At 43.0% G+C, this 14,140-nt stretch overlaps 1 protein-coding gene across 4 annotated transcripts in view; it reads right to left on the minus strand.

Moving 5' to 3' along the window:
- The window catches only part of LOC119914264 (membrane-spanning 4-domains subfamily A member 12-like), a 38,964-nt gene extending 24,870 nt beyond the window's left edge, over positions 1–14,094 (minus strand). For 2 of the 4 annotated variants that reach the window (XR_005446750.1, XR_005446749.1), the window contains exons 1-3: positions 13,909–14,092; positions 8,508–8,636; positions 3,448–3,558 (exon numbers count right to left, since the gene is read on the minus strand). Coding sequence is in view for 2 of the 4 variants with exons in the window: in XM_038733476.1 (XP_038589404.1) it covers positions 3,448–3,558; positions 8,508–8,633 (237 nt within the window). In the remaining 2 variants the exon portion in view is untranslated. Of the gene's footprint in view, positions 1–3,447; positions 3,559–8,507; positions 8,637–9,155; positions 9,267–13,908 lie in introns of all 4 variants that reach the window. The other 2 variants (XM_038733476.1, XM_038733460.1) reach the window with 2 other exon arrangements.
- Between the last annotated feature and the right edge of the window lie 46 nt (positions 14,095–14,140).

The following is a 14,140-nucleotide window of genomic DNA, read 5'->3' on the forward strand; positions in this document are numbered from 1 at the left end:
GAGGGAGAGAAAGAAGGAGAGAGGAGAGAGGAGCTCAGTGCATCATGGGAAATCCCCCGGCAGTCTAGGCCTATAGCAGCATAACTAAGGGCTGGCTCAGGGCTCACCTGAGCCAGCCCTAACTATAAGCTTTATGAAAGAGGAAAGTCTTAAGCCTACTCTTAAATGTGGAGATGGTGTCTGCCTCCTGAACCCAAACTGGAACCTGGTTCCACAGGAGAGGAGCTTGATAGCTGAACGCTCTGGCTCCCATTCTATTTTTGGAGACTCTAGGAACCACAAGTAACCCTGCATTCTGGGAGCGCAGTGCTCTTATTCTGATTCTGATTTCACTGCCCTAAATTTTCATGTGTTCTGTGTGAAAGTTTTAGTGACATCTAGTGGTGAGGGTTGTGAATTGCACCCCACCCCCCCACCCCCCCACCCCCCTCCCCTAACCAAGCAAGCAGTATAGCTACGGTGCTTGAGACAGGACAAAGATGTCATCTATGAGAGAAGAGATTGCCAGTCAGGAAATGAGGTTTCTATAGATAGATATGTTAAGAAATTACGTAAAACCAAATGTTTTTCTCAATATTATTGTTACTTGTTCATTAATAAACAACAGCCACATGAATAAATTAAGTGCTACATCATATCTCAAACTCCTGTAATACAGTATTTTACATATTGGGAGTGTTGGCTCATCTGGACTAACGCACCAAAGTAAATGAATAAATTCTCAAACTATCACATCTAGTGCATCAAGTATGACCACTGACAGATAGCAGGACAATGTAAGGGAGATTTAACTATGAAGTTATGCTGCTGTGCCTTGTGCGTAAATGCGAACAGCATCTCTTTTAATGAGGAGACACTTCATGGTATTTCACCCACCCGTAAATTCACAAAATATTTCACCCAAAACATTCCCCGCAAACAGTGGTGCTCTCAGTTATTGCACGCACAAGGTTTTCATGAGATTCATGTGTTTCCCCAAGTGTGGACACTGAGCGTGGAACAGTTTTTCAAGTTGAAATGAGGGCTGCGACAGTGTAATCAGCTGCACACGCATTGTCCTAAAGCCTTCATTTAAGTTGATTGTGTTATCAATGGTATTTATTCGAATGATTTTATTTACACATGCATATAATTACCGAGAAAAGGAGACCCGATGATCCCCGTCAACATGGGGTTCTATCAGGTGTCCCTGATCCAACTAAATCATCTCCACAGCAGCGATACGACGCTTCATGCAAAGTCTGAACTGTCTTCATAACCAGTAAATGTAAATGCTCCGTATTTGTATAGCGCCTTTCTAGTCTTTTCGACCACTCAAAGCGCTTTTTACACTACATCTGCATTCACCAGTCATACACATTCATACACTGAGCCTAAGTGCTCAAACGGAAACTAACAATTACTCTCATTCATACACTGGCGGAACAGCCGCCAGGGGCAATTCAGTATCTTGCCCAAGGACACTTCGACAAGCAACCAGGGGGAGCCAGGGATTGAACCGCCGCCCTTCCGATTAACGGCCAACCCGCTCTACCTCCTGCTCAGTCAAGACACCTTTGGACACAGCTTGTCTCTTCCTGTATATACTTTTATTTATTTATTTTTTTAAAATGATCTATTTGTGGTATAGGTTTTAGTTTTAGTAGCATATAATAACAATAAACAAGTGTTAAACCACATTTGGATGTCATTATTTCAGACATAAGACATAAATGTAGTTGCTTGATTGTTTATGCTGCAAGAGTAAAGAAAAGGCATTTATCATTTTAATTTTTTATTTAAAAAATAATGAAAGTATTATCCAGAACAGGAAAGAATACGCTTTTTGCATATTTTATTTTTAACTATGTACAGGTATTCATCCACGCAGTGGATGGAATTATTTGTGTAGCACTGTGTCAGTTAGTGACATTACCTCTTACATCGTGCTGGGATTAAATCTCTGTATTGTCCTAGTGGATCAAGATAACGGTCACATTTCTTCCAGACAATGTAACTCAGTATCACAACTCTGTGACCAAGTGCTCCATATTGCCACAGTACAAACTGTCTGTATGCTGCCTGACTGAACTGTCTGTTACTCTGTCCTGGGTCTGGAAGATCAGCCATGTGTGGTGCATAGAAACACTGTAGTCTGGATGTTGTCCACAGTCCTCAGATTCTGGTCTGTAAAGGAATATATAATTGTTAGAACCCCAAATTGGAAAGAACATTCATCAACATGATTTGATATTTTACAGGGCTTTGTTGTTGTTTGTAACAGGACTTCTGATCCACATTACACGACAGGTAAACGTATATAACTCAGATGAGCCAACGGCTAAAGCAGAGCTGTAGTTAGTGGTGGTGTAATCAGTAATAACAATAGTGATGGATTACATTTATATAATATATAATATATATTATTTTTGACACTCAAATGGCTTAGGGGGAAACACTAGAGAAACTTAAGATAATATACTATTATTATAATATATGCATATACATACCAGTTCATATGTCATTGTTTGAGCTTGAAGCTCGACACGGATACCCTTGGCCATGAATATGTGCTGCTCGGCTTGCTCCACGTCCTCCCCGTCCTCTGCCACTTCTTCCTCGGACCCTGGCTGCCTGCCCTCCTCTGCTTTGCCTCGACCCTGGTCTGGTCCCAGGTCTCTGCTTGGCTCTGCTGTGCAGTCCTCAAACAACATACATGTTATGAGTCTAACATAAAATTCACTTTCGTGTAGTATAACTGATGGTAACAGGAAAATGTGTATCAGCCTGTTTTTAGCTTTGCCCAATGTTACCGCAGCTGTTAGCCAGCTACCTGTTGCTAACAGTTTGCTAGGCAGTTCATTACAGAATCAAAGTCAGTCTTTTTAAACCTATCCATGCTAGTTTGATTGTGAGTACTAACAGCCGGGTTAGTTGTTTGTTTTCATAATGATATAGTTAGATGTTTTCTTACCCCTGATGTGAGCCGTTGCACTGCGCTCCTCTCCGCTCGTAACACTCTGCTCGTCCTCCAGCGGTGTCGGCAACGTGCGTTCACGTGTTTTGGGGGCATGGTTTTGGTAGGAGCCCAGAAGGGAGGGGGTGGAAGTTGCATAGAGAGATCTAGAAGCTTTTTTTTTTGTGCATTCACTGCCATACAGAAGTTCCCTAATGCTGTGATTTGAAGGCCCAGGTAGGTGTAGTTCACTGTGTGATCTAAGGTGGTGACACCTACAGTGAAATGACGTTTTCGTGGAATTTAGTTTTTTCTCAAAGATCATGATCCAAGTTTTTTGGGGTTTGCTGCCAAGGCCCAATTCTGGCATTTTGTTTCAGAAGGTCTAGCTGCTGCTGTAGTCCCTCTTTTGTGGGTAACAGCAGCAATCAGGTAACACACTTATTTCTCTTTCTCTCTGTCACAAACACACACACACACACACACACACACACACACACACACAGACTCACCGTCAGGCCACTCCACCAAGGAACTCCCAGGATGACCACCTCAGTGGCCTCAGTGAAGTGCAGAGGAATGGAGTAGGACATGACCATCAGCCCCAGCATCACCTGACTCACCTGACACACACACACCACACACAAGGTACAAGTTACAATGCAAAGTTATTATAGCAGGTTGTAATTTGAAACTGAATGTGAATTTGGAATGCCCTTCTGCTACGTAGCAGACAATATACAATAATATAAAAACAATTATTATTAAAAAAAATGGTAAACTAAATTGAAATAAACTATATTCAGTGGAGCAGTGCTGAGGATGAATTTCAAGGTACAAGGTTGTTTATTTGTCATTATACAGCAAGGCTGCATAACAAACAAAATTTGTGGTCCCTTCATGTTATACACACAACATATAATTAATGGAATTAATTGAATATTAACATAAAATAAAATTAAAATACAATATATACAGTTATTTATGTACATACATACACATAACACCAAGAACATTCTACTTTGCATTTTCTGAATTTGCATCTGGGGTGAATGGATACAGCAGCAACCAGATGATAATATGGTTTCATCTTCACAATAAATAGTCTGACATTTGGGGAGTCCATCTTGACTGGATTTGAGCAACAAACATCATTTATGAAAAAAGTATTGCGCTGACAGCTCGGAACATGGACCACCAACTGAATGCTTGATCCAGGATGTTGATGGGGCAACGATGTGGGGACAGCAGTGTTTGAATTCCATTGTTTGGTCAATTGGAGTCCCATTTTGTCCAGACCGGATCTTTAGCAACAGAATTAAGTCCAAGCTGGGCCAGCATGGCTCCTATCCCTGAGCAATCACTAGTGTTGTAGTCAAGACTGCCTAAACCGAGACCAAGTCAAGACCAAGACCAGACTTTATCGAGACCAAGACAAGACCAAGACTTTTAGGGGCTGAGACCAAGTCGAGACCAAGACCACATTCCCCACATTACATGACACACAATAAAATGTGGAACGAGATCATAGGTACTTCTCAGATTGATCTGAAAGATCCACATTTCCATTAAAGCACCCACATACAAACAGTAAGAGCTGAAATTAACGTAAGCATCTTTATACAACACTTCCATGCTCACCATCGCGGGGAGGGGTGACAGTCATTAATGGTAACCACACATTTTTAATAAGGGTTTTTGGTTGAAATTATATATATATATATATATATTGATATATACCAAAGTTAAGGTCTTGAGTGGTCTTGAAATAATAATCAGAAGGCAGCAGGGTGAACAGGCTGTGGCTGGGTGGATACTCTCCTTTACTATCCTTTGGGCTCTGCGCAGGCACCTCACCTCACATCCCTGATGCTCGGGAGATCGGTACAAATGATCTTCTGAGCAGTTTTAATCACGTGCTGCAGAGCCCTCTGGTCCTGGGCCGTGCACATCCCATGCCAGTTTGTGATGTTTCCAGTCAAGATGCTTTCTATTGTTCCTCTGTAAAAGCTGACAAGAACTTGCGTGGAAATTTGGCCTTCTTAAGTTTCCTTAAGTCGTTTCTGAGCTTTCTTCACCAGTGTGGAGATGTGAGACGACCATGTCAGGTTCTCTGTGATGCTGATTCCCAGGAACCTGAAACTGTTCATCTGCTCCACCTCAGCTCCACTGATGTAGATATGAGTGTGTGTCTTTATCTCCTTCTTCCTAAAATCAATGATCAACTCCTTGGTTTTGCTGATGTTGAGCAGTAGGTTGTTCGCTGTACACTACTCTACAAGAGATTTGAATTCCTCCCGATACGTATTCTCATCGATGATGGTGGTGTCGTCTGCAAACTTCACAACAGAGTTCTCTCCATGTTCACTAACAAGGTCTACACCAATAAGAAGTATAAAAAGGGTAGTTTATTGGATAATGAGGAGTAGTTATGATGGAGGGGTCGAGAGGAGAGGAATGAAGGGGTCGAGAGAAAAGGGATGAAGGAGGTTGTTTAGGGTTTGGTGGCCGGAGCGGCTAGGAACCCGGGGGTTGACACAAGAGGGATAAAGTTGTTGAGAGAAGAGGGATAAAGGAGGTTGTTAAAGGTTTGGAAGCCGGAGTGGCTAGGAAGCTGGGGGGTCAAGACTCAGGGTGGGGGCTTGTCTCGATAAGCGGCTTGCTTATGAACCCCCAAAAGAATTACGGAAAGAACGTTGGTAAGGTGTTTCAGACGTAGCTATGGTAGGGAAGACCAACGGTCGAGAATTCGTCAGTGTGGTCTAGGAGCCCGATGCAGAATGAGTGACGAGTACGGGTCCAAAGAATTTTGAATTATATAGGGATAGGCAGAGATGAGGGTGTCCAGTGAAGAGAGAGAAATAGGTGCTTGGTACAATAGTAGAGAAGATAGTTTGGAATGTAAGAAATGTGAGCTTGGGAAGGAGGCTTGACAGGGAGTGGATTAAATACCTGGGGCTGCTCTAGTGCCCAACGTTGGGCTGACTGAGTAAAATAGAAATCCAGTTGTATGGACAACGCCTGGGAAGTGCTGGTAATGGCAGATTGGGCCAAACGTGCGTTGAAACACTATTTGGCAAAAAAGCTCTTTCTGATTTTGATCTGGGAGAACCTCAATGTCTGGCTGGAACCAGAAGTGGAGGTGAACGAACTGGCAGTTGAATAGTCTTCGGAGCGTATTTAAGTCATGGATGAAATCATAGTCTGAGGTAGGCCTATCTGTGCAGCCATAAACCATGCTGGGTGGGCTCATGGGGGTGGCAGGTTCTGGTGTCGTCACCCCCACGAAAGGAATGTGTGGACACAGCGACTTGAACTTTGCGAAGTAATTGATGAAGTTATGTGCTACCATCCTGTCGCCTTGGTATAGTATGGGCCTTCCCTTGGTCTACTTCCTGAAGAATCGGACCGTGGGCGTGTGCAATGTTTTCTGATAGAATGGTGGGTGGTTCGGGGGATGATGGGAGGTGGAGGCACGGCAGGGGCATAGCCTTGGAAAGATGGGCAGGCTGTGGTGGGTGGGGTGTAAGGATGAGGTAAGTTAGTGGCGATGACGCAGCTGGTGGCTGGATGAGGAAGGGTGCCACACGGGTTGCAAGCAGGGGTGAATGTGCTATGTCCATACAGCAAGGAGTAAGAGGACTGACTATATAGGGCCCTCATGTGAGGGGGGGCAGCGGAGATGCTACCATGAACTGCTGTGAATGGGGGCAGGGGGCATCAAGAATGCCTATACACGGGGTCCGGAGTTTTGCACTACAGCCCTGGGTGCCCCAATAGGTGCCCTGATTAAATTGCTGGAGCTGGAAGGCGACAGAGGACAGCAGAGGACACTTTCCAAACTGCAGGATCATCTTATAGATCAGTTCACACAACTAACATTAATGAAGTCTGTTCCTTTGTAATGTCCCAGTAGGCCATTCCAGCAAGTCATCAATGCAGGCTGGGAAGCAAAAGGACATAATATGTGAACCCGATGCCACCGAACCACAGAGCCAATCAAAGATGGAGAGGCAGTCGTCCTACTTGGCCCTGCAATTGGGGAATACGGAACGCGCTTTATAACATTAACAGCGAAGGTAAGCTACGACTGTGAGCTGGATTGTGCCGTGGGGTGTAAGAAGCTCCCCGGGACTGTTGTGTGGATGGCTGGAAGAGCAGTGCGAGGTTGCAATACTTAATGACAGAATTGTTGCATGGGGGAAGGTGAAGCGAGGAGAGCTGCAAAGCTGAAAGTGGGTGGACGGGGGAACAGTGCAGTTAAGGTGAATTGCTGGGGGGGCTTTAAAAACCAAAATGTAGGGAAAATTAAGGGAGCCACTAGGCTGTGCATTTACATGCGCTGCCGTTGCCATAACAACACAGTCATACACACACAAAATCCATTAACAGTAACCAATCCACGATCCAGCTGGCTAGCTGGTTAGCATGACTGTGTTGAAGGTTGGCTTGCCAAAACACCAAAAACACACAGCAGGGAGTTGTGGAGAAAGTGAGCGAGTAACAACTGTGGTCCTGCGGCCAGCTCCAAGTGTCAAAGAGGCAGCAAATCTAACCATCTCAATCAATCACGATGCCTGCTCAGCGTCGTGATGTCTGGCATCGTCTATCAACCCACCCCTACTACAGGCCACATTTGAAATTTCTGATTCGACTATGAAAATATCTTAGTCGGGGACAGTCCTACAGATGTCTATTGTTTTAAACTTGGTTTTAATATCTATTGTCTGTTAATTATTGATTGTCTTTATTTTATTTTTAATTTAGCAGTTTGGAATTGTATTTGCATCCTACCTCCTGTAAAGTACATTGACTAACTTCATTGTATTAAAGGTGCTTTAAAAAATACTTGTTTTAAATAGAGATCCTTTTTGTTTAACCATCCATCCATTGTCAATCGCTTATCCTGCGTACAGGGTTGCGGGGGGCTGGAGCCAATCCCAGCTGACATCGGGCGAAAGGCAGGGTACACCCTGGACAGGTCGCCAGTCCATCGCAGTGCCACACATAGACAAACAACCACTCACAACCACACCAGGACAATTTAGGATCACCAATTAACCTAGCTTGCATGTCTTTGGAGGAAGCCGGAGAGAACCCACGTGGACACGGGGAGAACATGCAAACTCCACACAGAAAGCCCAGGCCAACAGGGGTTTGAACCCACGACCTTCTTGCTGTGCCGCCTTTTTGTTTAACGAGTAAAAGCAAATCAGATTTCTATATAGGTCTGTCCCAGGCCCCTCTGTGGACACACCCCTGCAACTTTTATTTTTGACAAAAAAGGTCATTTTACTAATGATTTTTGCAGCTTTCAACCACATATCACATGTTTTCATTTGTCAAGCTTTCTGCTTTTCACCACACCTTGAAATTGTCATCCAATTTCCACCAGATTTGGCACATGAAGTATTAGGAGGAGACTTATATTTTTTCTTGTCCATGTTATTTGACTTTTGATAACTTGTCCTTAATATGGGCAAATCTCACACATCATCAGGACAACTCGGTGTGGTTTTGTGTGTGCTAATGTAGGTGCACTCACACAGAGAGAGAGAGACGTTAGACTCACCCCCAGACATTTGGGCTCTCCTCTCTGGATGGCAGCGCGCAAAGCCTGCTGTCTGTCAGTCAACTTGACAGTGTTCACATCCTCCAGCACCTGCACTGTCAGATCTCTGGAGACTGCCACTGCCATCACCTGCAGAGGACAGCAGAGGACACTTTCCAAACTGCAGGATCATCTTATAGATCAGTTCACACAAAACCAACATAGCTGTAGACCTTTCCCACATCAGATTTGACTTAAAGCACAGCTGTAACTAACATTAATGAAGTCTGTTCCTTTGTAATGTCCCAGTAGGCCATTCCAGCAAGCCATCATGTAGAATGCGAGGGCTGTAGAACTGGGTGGCATGCATTCAGTCCTTATTAATCTTCTCTACACCTGTGCTTTTCCTGAGATGATTTGCCTGCTGTGCGGTCTACTGGTGGTCCGAACGTAATGCCTAAATTTAAATGCCTCTATAAAATGTGTAGACACAGCAATCAGCAGCTCCCTTAACTTTCAGTACAATTTTGTTTTTAAATTAGTTTTTTCTTCCATCTTTATTACAATAACACATTTACTCAAATGTCTCCAGCCAATCTCCATCGCAGGGCAAACAGACACGGACAACCACTCACACTCACATTCACACCTACTAAATCACCAACTAACCTAGCCTGAATATCTTTGGATGGTGGGAGGAAGCAGGAGCGCCCGTAGAGAACCCATGCAGACACGGGGAGAACAAGCCAAGTCTTCACAGAAAGGCCTCAGCACTGTACCCTGCAATATATTTTATTTCTGTTTACCATTTTATAATTTTTATATACACTATATTGCCAAAAATTTTAGGACACCCCTCCGAATTATTGAATTCAGGTGTTCCAGTCACTTCCATGGCCACAGGTGTATAAAATCAAGCACCTAGGCTGCAGACTGCTTCTACAAACATTTGTGAAAGAATGGGTCGCTCTCAGGAGCTCAGTGAACCGTGGTACCGTGATAGGGTGCCAACAAGTCCACTTGTGAAATGATATCACTATAATACCGAAACTAGCAAATTAAAACAAATATTGCGGAAACTTGAGAGGAATTGGCGTTCCACCAAACTGGAAAATTCTCGTTTAATTTGGCAAGATAGTCTTAAAACTTACAGGAAGGCCCTCCGTAATGCCAGACCAGCGTACTACTCGTCGATAATAGAGGAAAATAGGAACAACCCCAGGTTTCTTTTCAGCACTGTAGCCAGGATGACAGAGAGTCACAGCTCTATCGAGCCAAGTATTCCCATAGCTCTCAGTAGTTACGACTTCATGAGCTTCTTTAATGATAAAATTCTAACTATTAGAAACAAAATTCACCAAGACCTGCCCTCAACTGGCACCGACTTATCTCTAAACTCAGGAACATTAGAAACAGCTGTAGAACCAGATATATGTTTAGACTGTTTTGCTTCCCTCAATCTTTACCAACTAACTTCAATAATTTCTTCATCTAAACCATCAACCTGCCTCTTAGACCCCATCCTGACTAGGTTGCTTAAAGAAGTTTTACCCTTAGTCAGCACTTCTATACTAGATATGATCAATCTTTCTTTATCAGTACAGGCTATGTACCACAGTACTTTAAAGTACCTGTAATTAAACCTCTTCTGAAAAAGCCCTAACTTGATCCAGATTTTTTAGCCAACTATAGACCTATATCTAACCTTCCATTTCTCTCTAAGATCCTGGAGAAAGCAGTTTCTAAACAGCTGTGTGACTTTCTACAGAGCAATAGGTAATTTGAGGATTTTCAGTCAGGATTTACAGTTCATCATAGCACAGAGACATCACCGGTGAAAATTACAAACGAACTCCTTATTGCATCAGACAAAGGACTTGTCTCTGTACTGTACTTAGTGCTGCACTTGATACCACTGACCATCAGATCCTATTACAGAGACTGGAACATTTCATTGGCATTAAAGGAACCGCTCTAAGCTGGTTTAAGTCCTATTTATCAGATCGATTTCAGTTTGTACATGTTAATGATGAATCCTCCATGCACGCCAAAATTAGTCATGGAGTTCCTCAAGGATCTGTGATCGGACCAATCCTGTTCACCTTATATATGCTTCCTTTAGGCAATATTATCAGGAAACACTCTATAAACTTTCATTGTTATGCAGATGATACTCAGTTATATCTATCGATCAAGCCAGATGAAACTCATCAGTTAGCTAAACTTCAAATGTGCCTTCAGGATGTTAAAACCTGGATGACCTGTAATTTTCTAATGTTAAACTCAGATAAAACTGAAGTTATGTTCTGGGGCCCAAGCACCTCCGTGATGCATTATCTAAAGATATAGTTTCCCTTGATGGCATCGCCCTGGCCTCCAGCACCACTGTGAGGAATCTTGGAGTTATCTTTGATCAGGACATGTCGTTTAAGTCTCACATTAAGCAAATTTCAAGGACCGCCTTTTTTCACCTACGTAATATTGCGAAAATCAGGAACATCCTGTCTAAAAATGATGCAGAAAAACTAGTCCATGCATTTGTTACTTCTAGGCTGGATTACTGCAATTCCTTATTACTCTTACTACTACTCTTCAGCTGATCCAGAATGCTGCAGCACGTGTTCTGACAGGAACCAGGAAAAGAGATCATATTTCTCCTGTTCTGCATTGGCTTCCAGTAAAATCCAGAATAGAATTTAAAATCATTCTTCTTACCTACAAAGCTCTTAATGGTCAGGCACCATCTTATCTTAAAGAGCTCATAGTACCTTACTACCCCACCAGAGCACTGCGCTCCCAGAATGCAGGATTACTTGTGGTTCCTAGAGTCTCCAAAAGTAGACTTGGAGCCAGAGCGTTCAGCTATCAAGCTCCTCTCCTGTGGAACCAGGTTCCAGTTTGGGTTCAGGAGGCAGACCCCATCTCCACATTTAAGAGTAGGCTTAAGACTTTCCTCTTTGATAAAGCTTATAGTTAGGGCTGGCTCAGGTGAGTCCTGAACCATCCCTTAGTTATGCTGCTATAGGCCTAGACTGCTGGGGGATTTCCCATGATGCACTGAGCTCCTCTCTCATCTTCTTTCTCTCCATCTGTATGCAACCTCATCCCATTATTGCATGTTACTAACTCAACTTCTCCCCTTTCTGGTAGTCTTGTGCTTTCTCGTCCCTCTCCTCTCTCCTCCTATCACTTCCTGCAGGTGTTTCTGGCTCTGGAGCTGTGGAGTCTGGATCTGTGGCTGCAGGTCACCTGCTGCCCCCGTGTTCCTGCTCGACACCCTCTGCTACAATTATTGTTACTAGTCCTATTGTTATTATTGTTATTATAATCATTAACATTACGATTATTATCATTAACATTACTGTAAATATCTGTACCATTATTCATTCAGTCTATAGCAACATCACCTTTACTGTCTGTACCTCTGTGTGTATACTGTGTAGGCTGCCTCCCTCCCATCTCTCTCTCCTTCCATCCCTCTCTCTCTCTCTGTCTCTCCTTCACCCCCAACCAGTCATTTTCAACCCTGAAAATGTGTGTGTTTCAAGTCTGTGATTAGATATAGCAACAATAAGCCATGGGTCAGTAGAGATAAAACAGCTATGGAGAAATAAACACAATGCCTTTAAAGTTGGAGACAAGGAACAGTACAAGGCGGCCAAATATGATTTTGAAAGAGCGGTCATTAAAGATAAAGCTGACTCTAAGTGCAAGTTAGAGAACAAACTCAAGGCCAATGACTGCAGGAATGTATGGCAAGGCCTTAAACAGACCACTAACTATAAAACCACTGTTTCAGTGGTCAGTGAGGACCCCAAGCTGCCTGACAGTCTCAGTGAATTCTATTTTTGCTTTAACAACAATCAAAGCTCTATCAGACAGACAGTAGTGGCCATTTCCCTGAGTCGCCCCTTTGTCATGGAGGAGCATGGGGTGAGGAACCTGCTATGAGGACAGAATAGCAGGAACGCTGTGGGCCCTGATCTTGATCCTTTGCTAACCTACAATGTTGTGCAGGTGCACTTGCTACAGTCTTCACTGATATTTTTAACAACTCCCTCGAGGATTGCAAAGTTCCTGCATGTTATAATCCATGGGCTTAAATCCAACATTATTTGCCCGAATGATTACATACATGTTGCATTAACATCTGTAATTGTAAAAAATCTTTGAGTGCCTAGTATGCAAACATCTATTCAATGCAGTCAGCCTAGACCCCTACCAGTTTAGTTCCTGTCACTTATGCACGGGTTCTCTGGACTACAGCTCCCCTTTTAAAACGGTTTGATAAATTATGTCATCTAAGAGTCAAACACTCTTTATGTCATTGGATCTTAGACTTTGTACAGCGCAGAACACAGGTGACCATCAAAGGTGTGGATGTTAAAAGAGTGGGCAGCTTTAAAGTTTCTTGGAATAAACAACCTCCTCCTCTCTGAAATGGGATGACAATAGATTTCATTTCCAAAAAAGCTCATCATGGACTTTTTTCCAGCGCCAGCTTAAAACGTTTGGGGTGTCAAAATAAGGGTCACTGCGGTGATAGAAAGTGTTCTCACCTTCTCCATATCTGTGTGATAGGGCAACCCCAGAAGAAGCAGCTGGACAGGACAGTTGGACATGCCTCAAAAATCATCGACTGCAAACCCCCTCCCATCTCTGACATCTATGAGACCCGCATTCAGAAAAGACTAAGGGCCACCAAAACTAAGACATACCCAGAAGTGGAAAGAGTACTAAAATATTCTTGATGAACTTTTACTTAAGTACAGGTAAAATTACTGGTTTAAAATTTACTCAGGTCCAGGTGGCCATTGAAAAATTGTACCTGGAAAACAAAGTCATGGCCTTCTCTGCCCACAACACAAACCAACTTTGGAGGACTGAATAGGCTGGTAGTAATCGATTTTATCACTTGGCGTGCACCATAGTTTAGTACAGTACATCAGCTAACATGGTCATAATTCATATAACTAGAATTGCACCCCTTTTTATTTCACAGAACATTACATATTTTAATGACATATTGAGCACCAAACTGGAAATGTCCCCGGTTTTTATTTCAGAAATCTGATTTGTCATTTGTAGATCATGCAATACACATTTCGCATTTGTGACCATTTTGAGTCATATTTTACTCCTTATTTCCCCAATGTCAAGTTATCAAGTCAGAGCTTTATGAGGCACTTTATGAGTGCTGCCATGTGTCTAGATAGTCCTTTACATTTATGCACAGGTTAAATTAATTAGAGTATTGACTTTGCTCATTTGACTCAGAATTTGTGCCTGTGGACTTAAGTACGATATCGATCATAGAACTGAAGCACACTGTAAAAACCAAGGCCCTATCACTATGACGGTAACAGTAGCCTATGTCGGCCGTTGTCTTGTTATAAGAAAGCACAAAATGTGTCAAACCTACCTTTTTTCTCTCGAAATTAGTTAATAAATGTGTCCTCCTTTATAAGTTAGGCTTCTTACGACCACTCCTGATTTTTAAAGCGCCTCCCTGACTTCTCTTTTTGCAGGCGGGTTCGTACGAGGATTATTAGGGAGCGCGAGAGAGATAGCGAGGGATAGACAACCGCCAGAGAGATAAGCAAGTGTTAAAGTTTTGTGCCCACTAAGCGACCAGGGCACCAACCGATCTACTG

This window comes from Micropterus salmoides, unplaced genomic scaffold (genome assembly GCF_014851395.1).
Source record: "Micropterus salmoides isolate LMB-PRFRI ecotype aquatic unplaced genomic scaffold, ASM1485139v1 Ms_hic_scaffold_1, whole genome shotgun sequence".
NCBI classification, from domain to species: domain Eukaryota; kingdom Metazoa; phylum Chordata; class Actinopteri; order Centrarchiformes; family Centrarchidae; genus Micropterus; species Micropterus salmoides.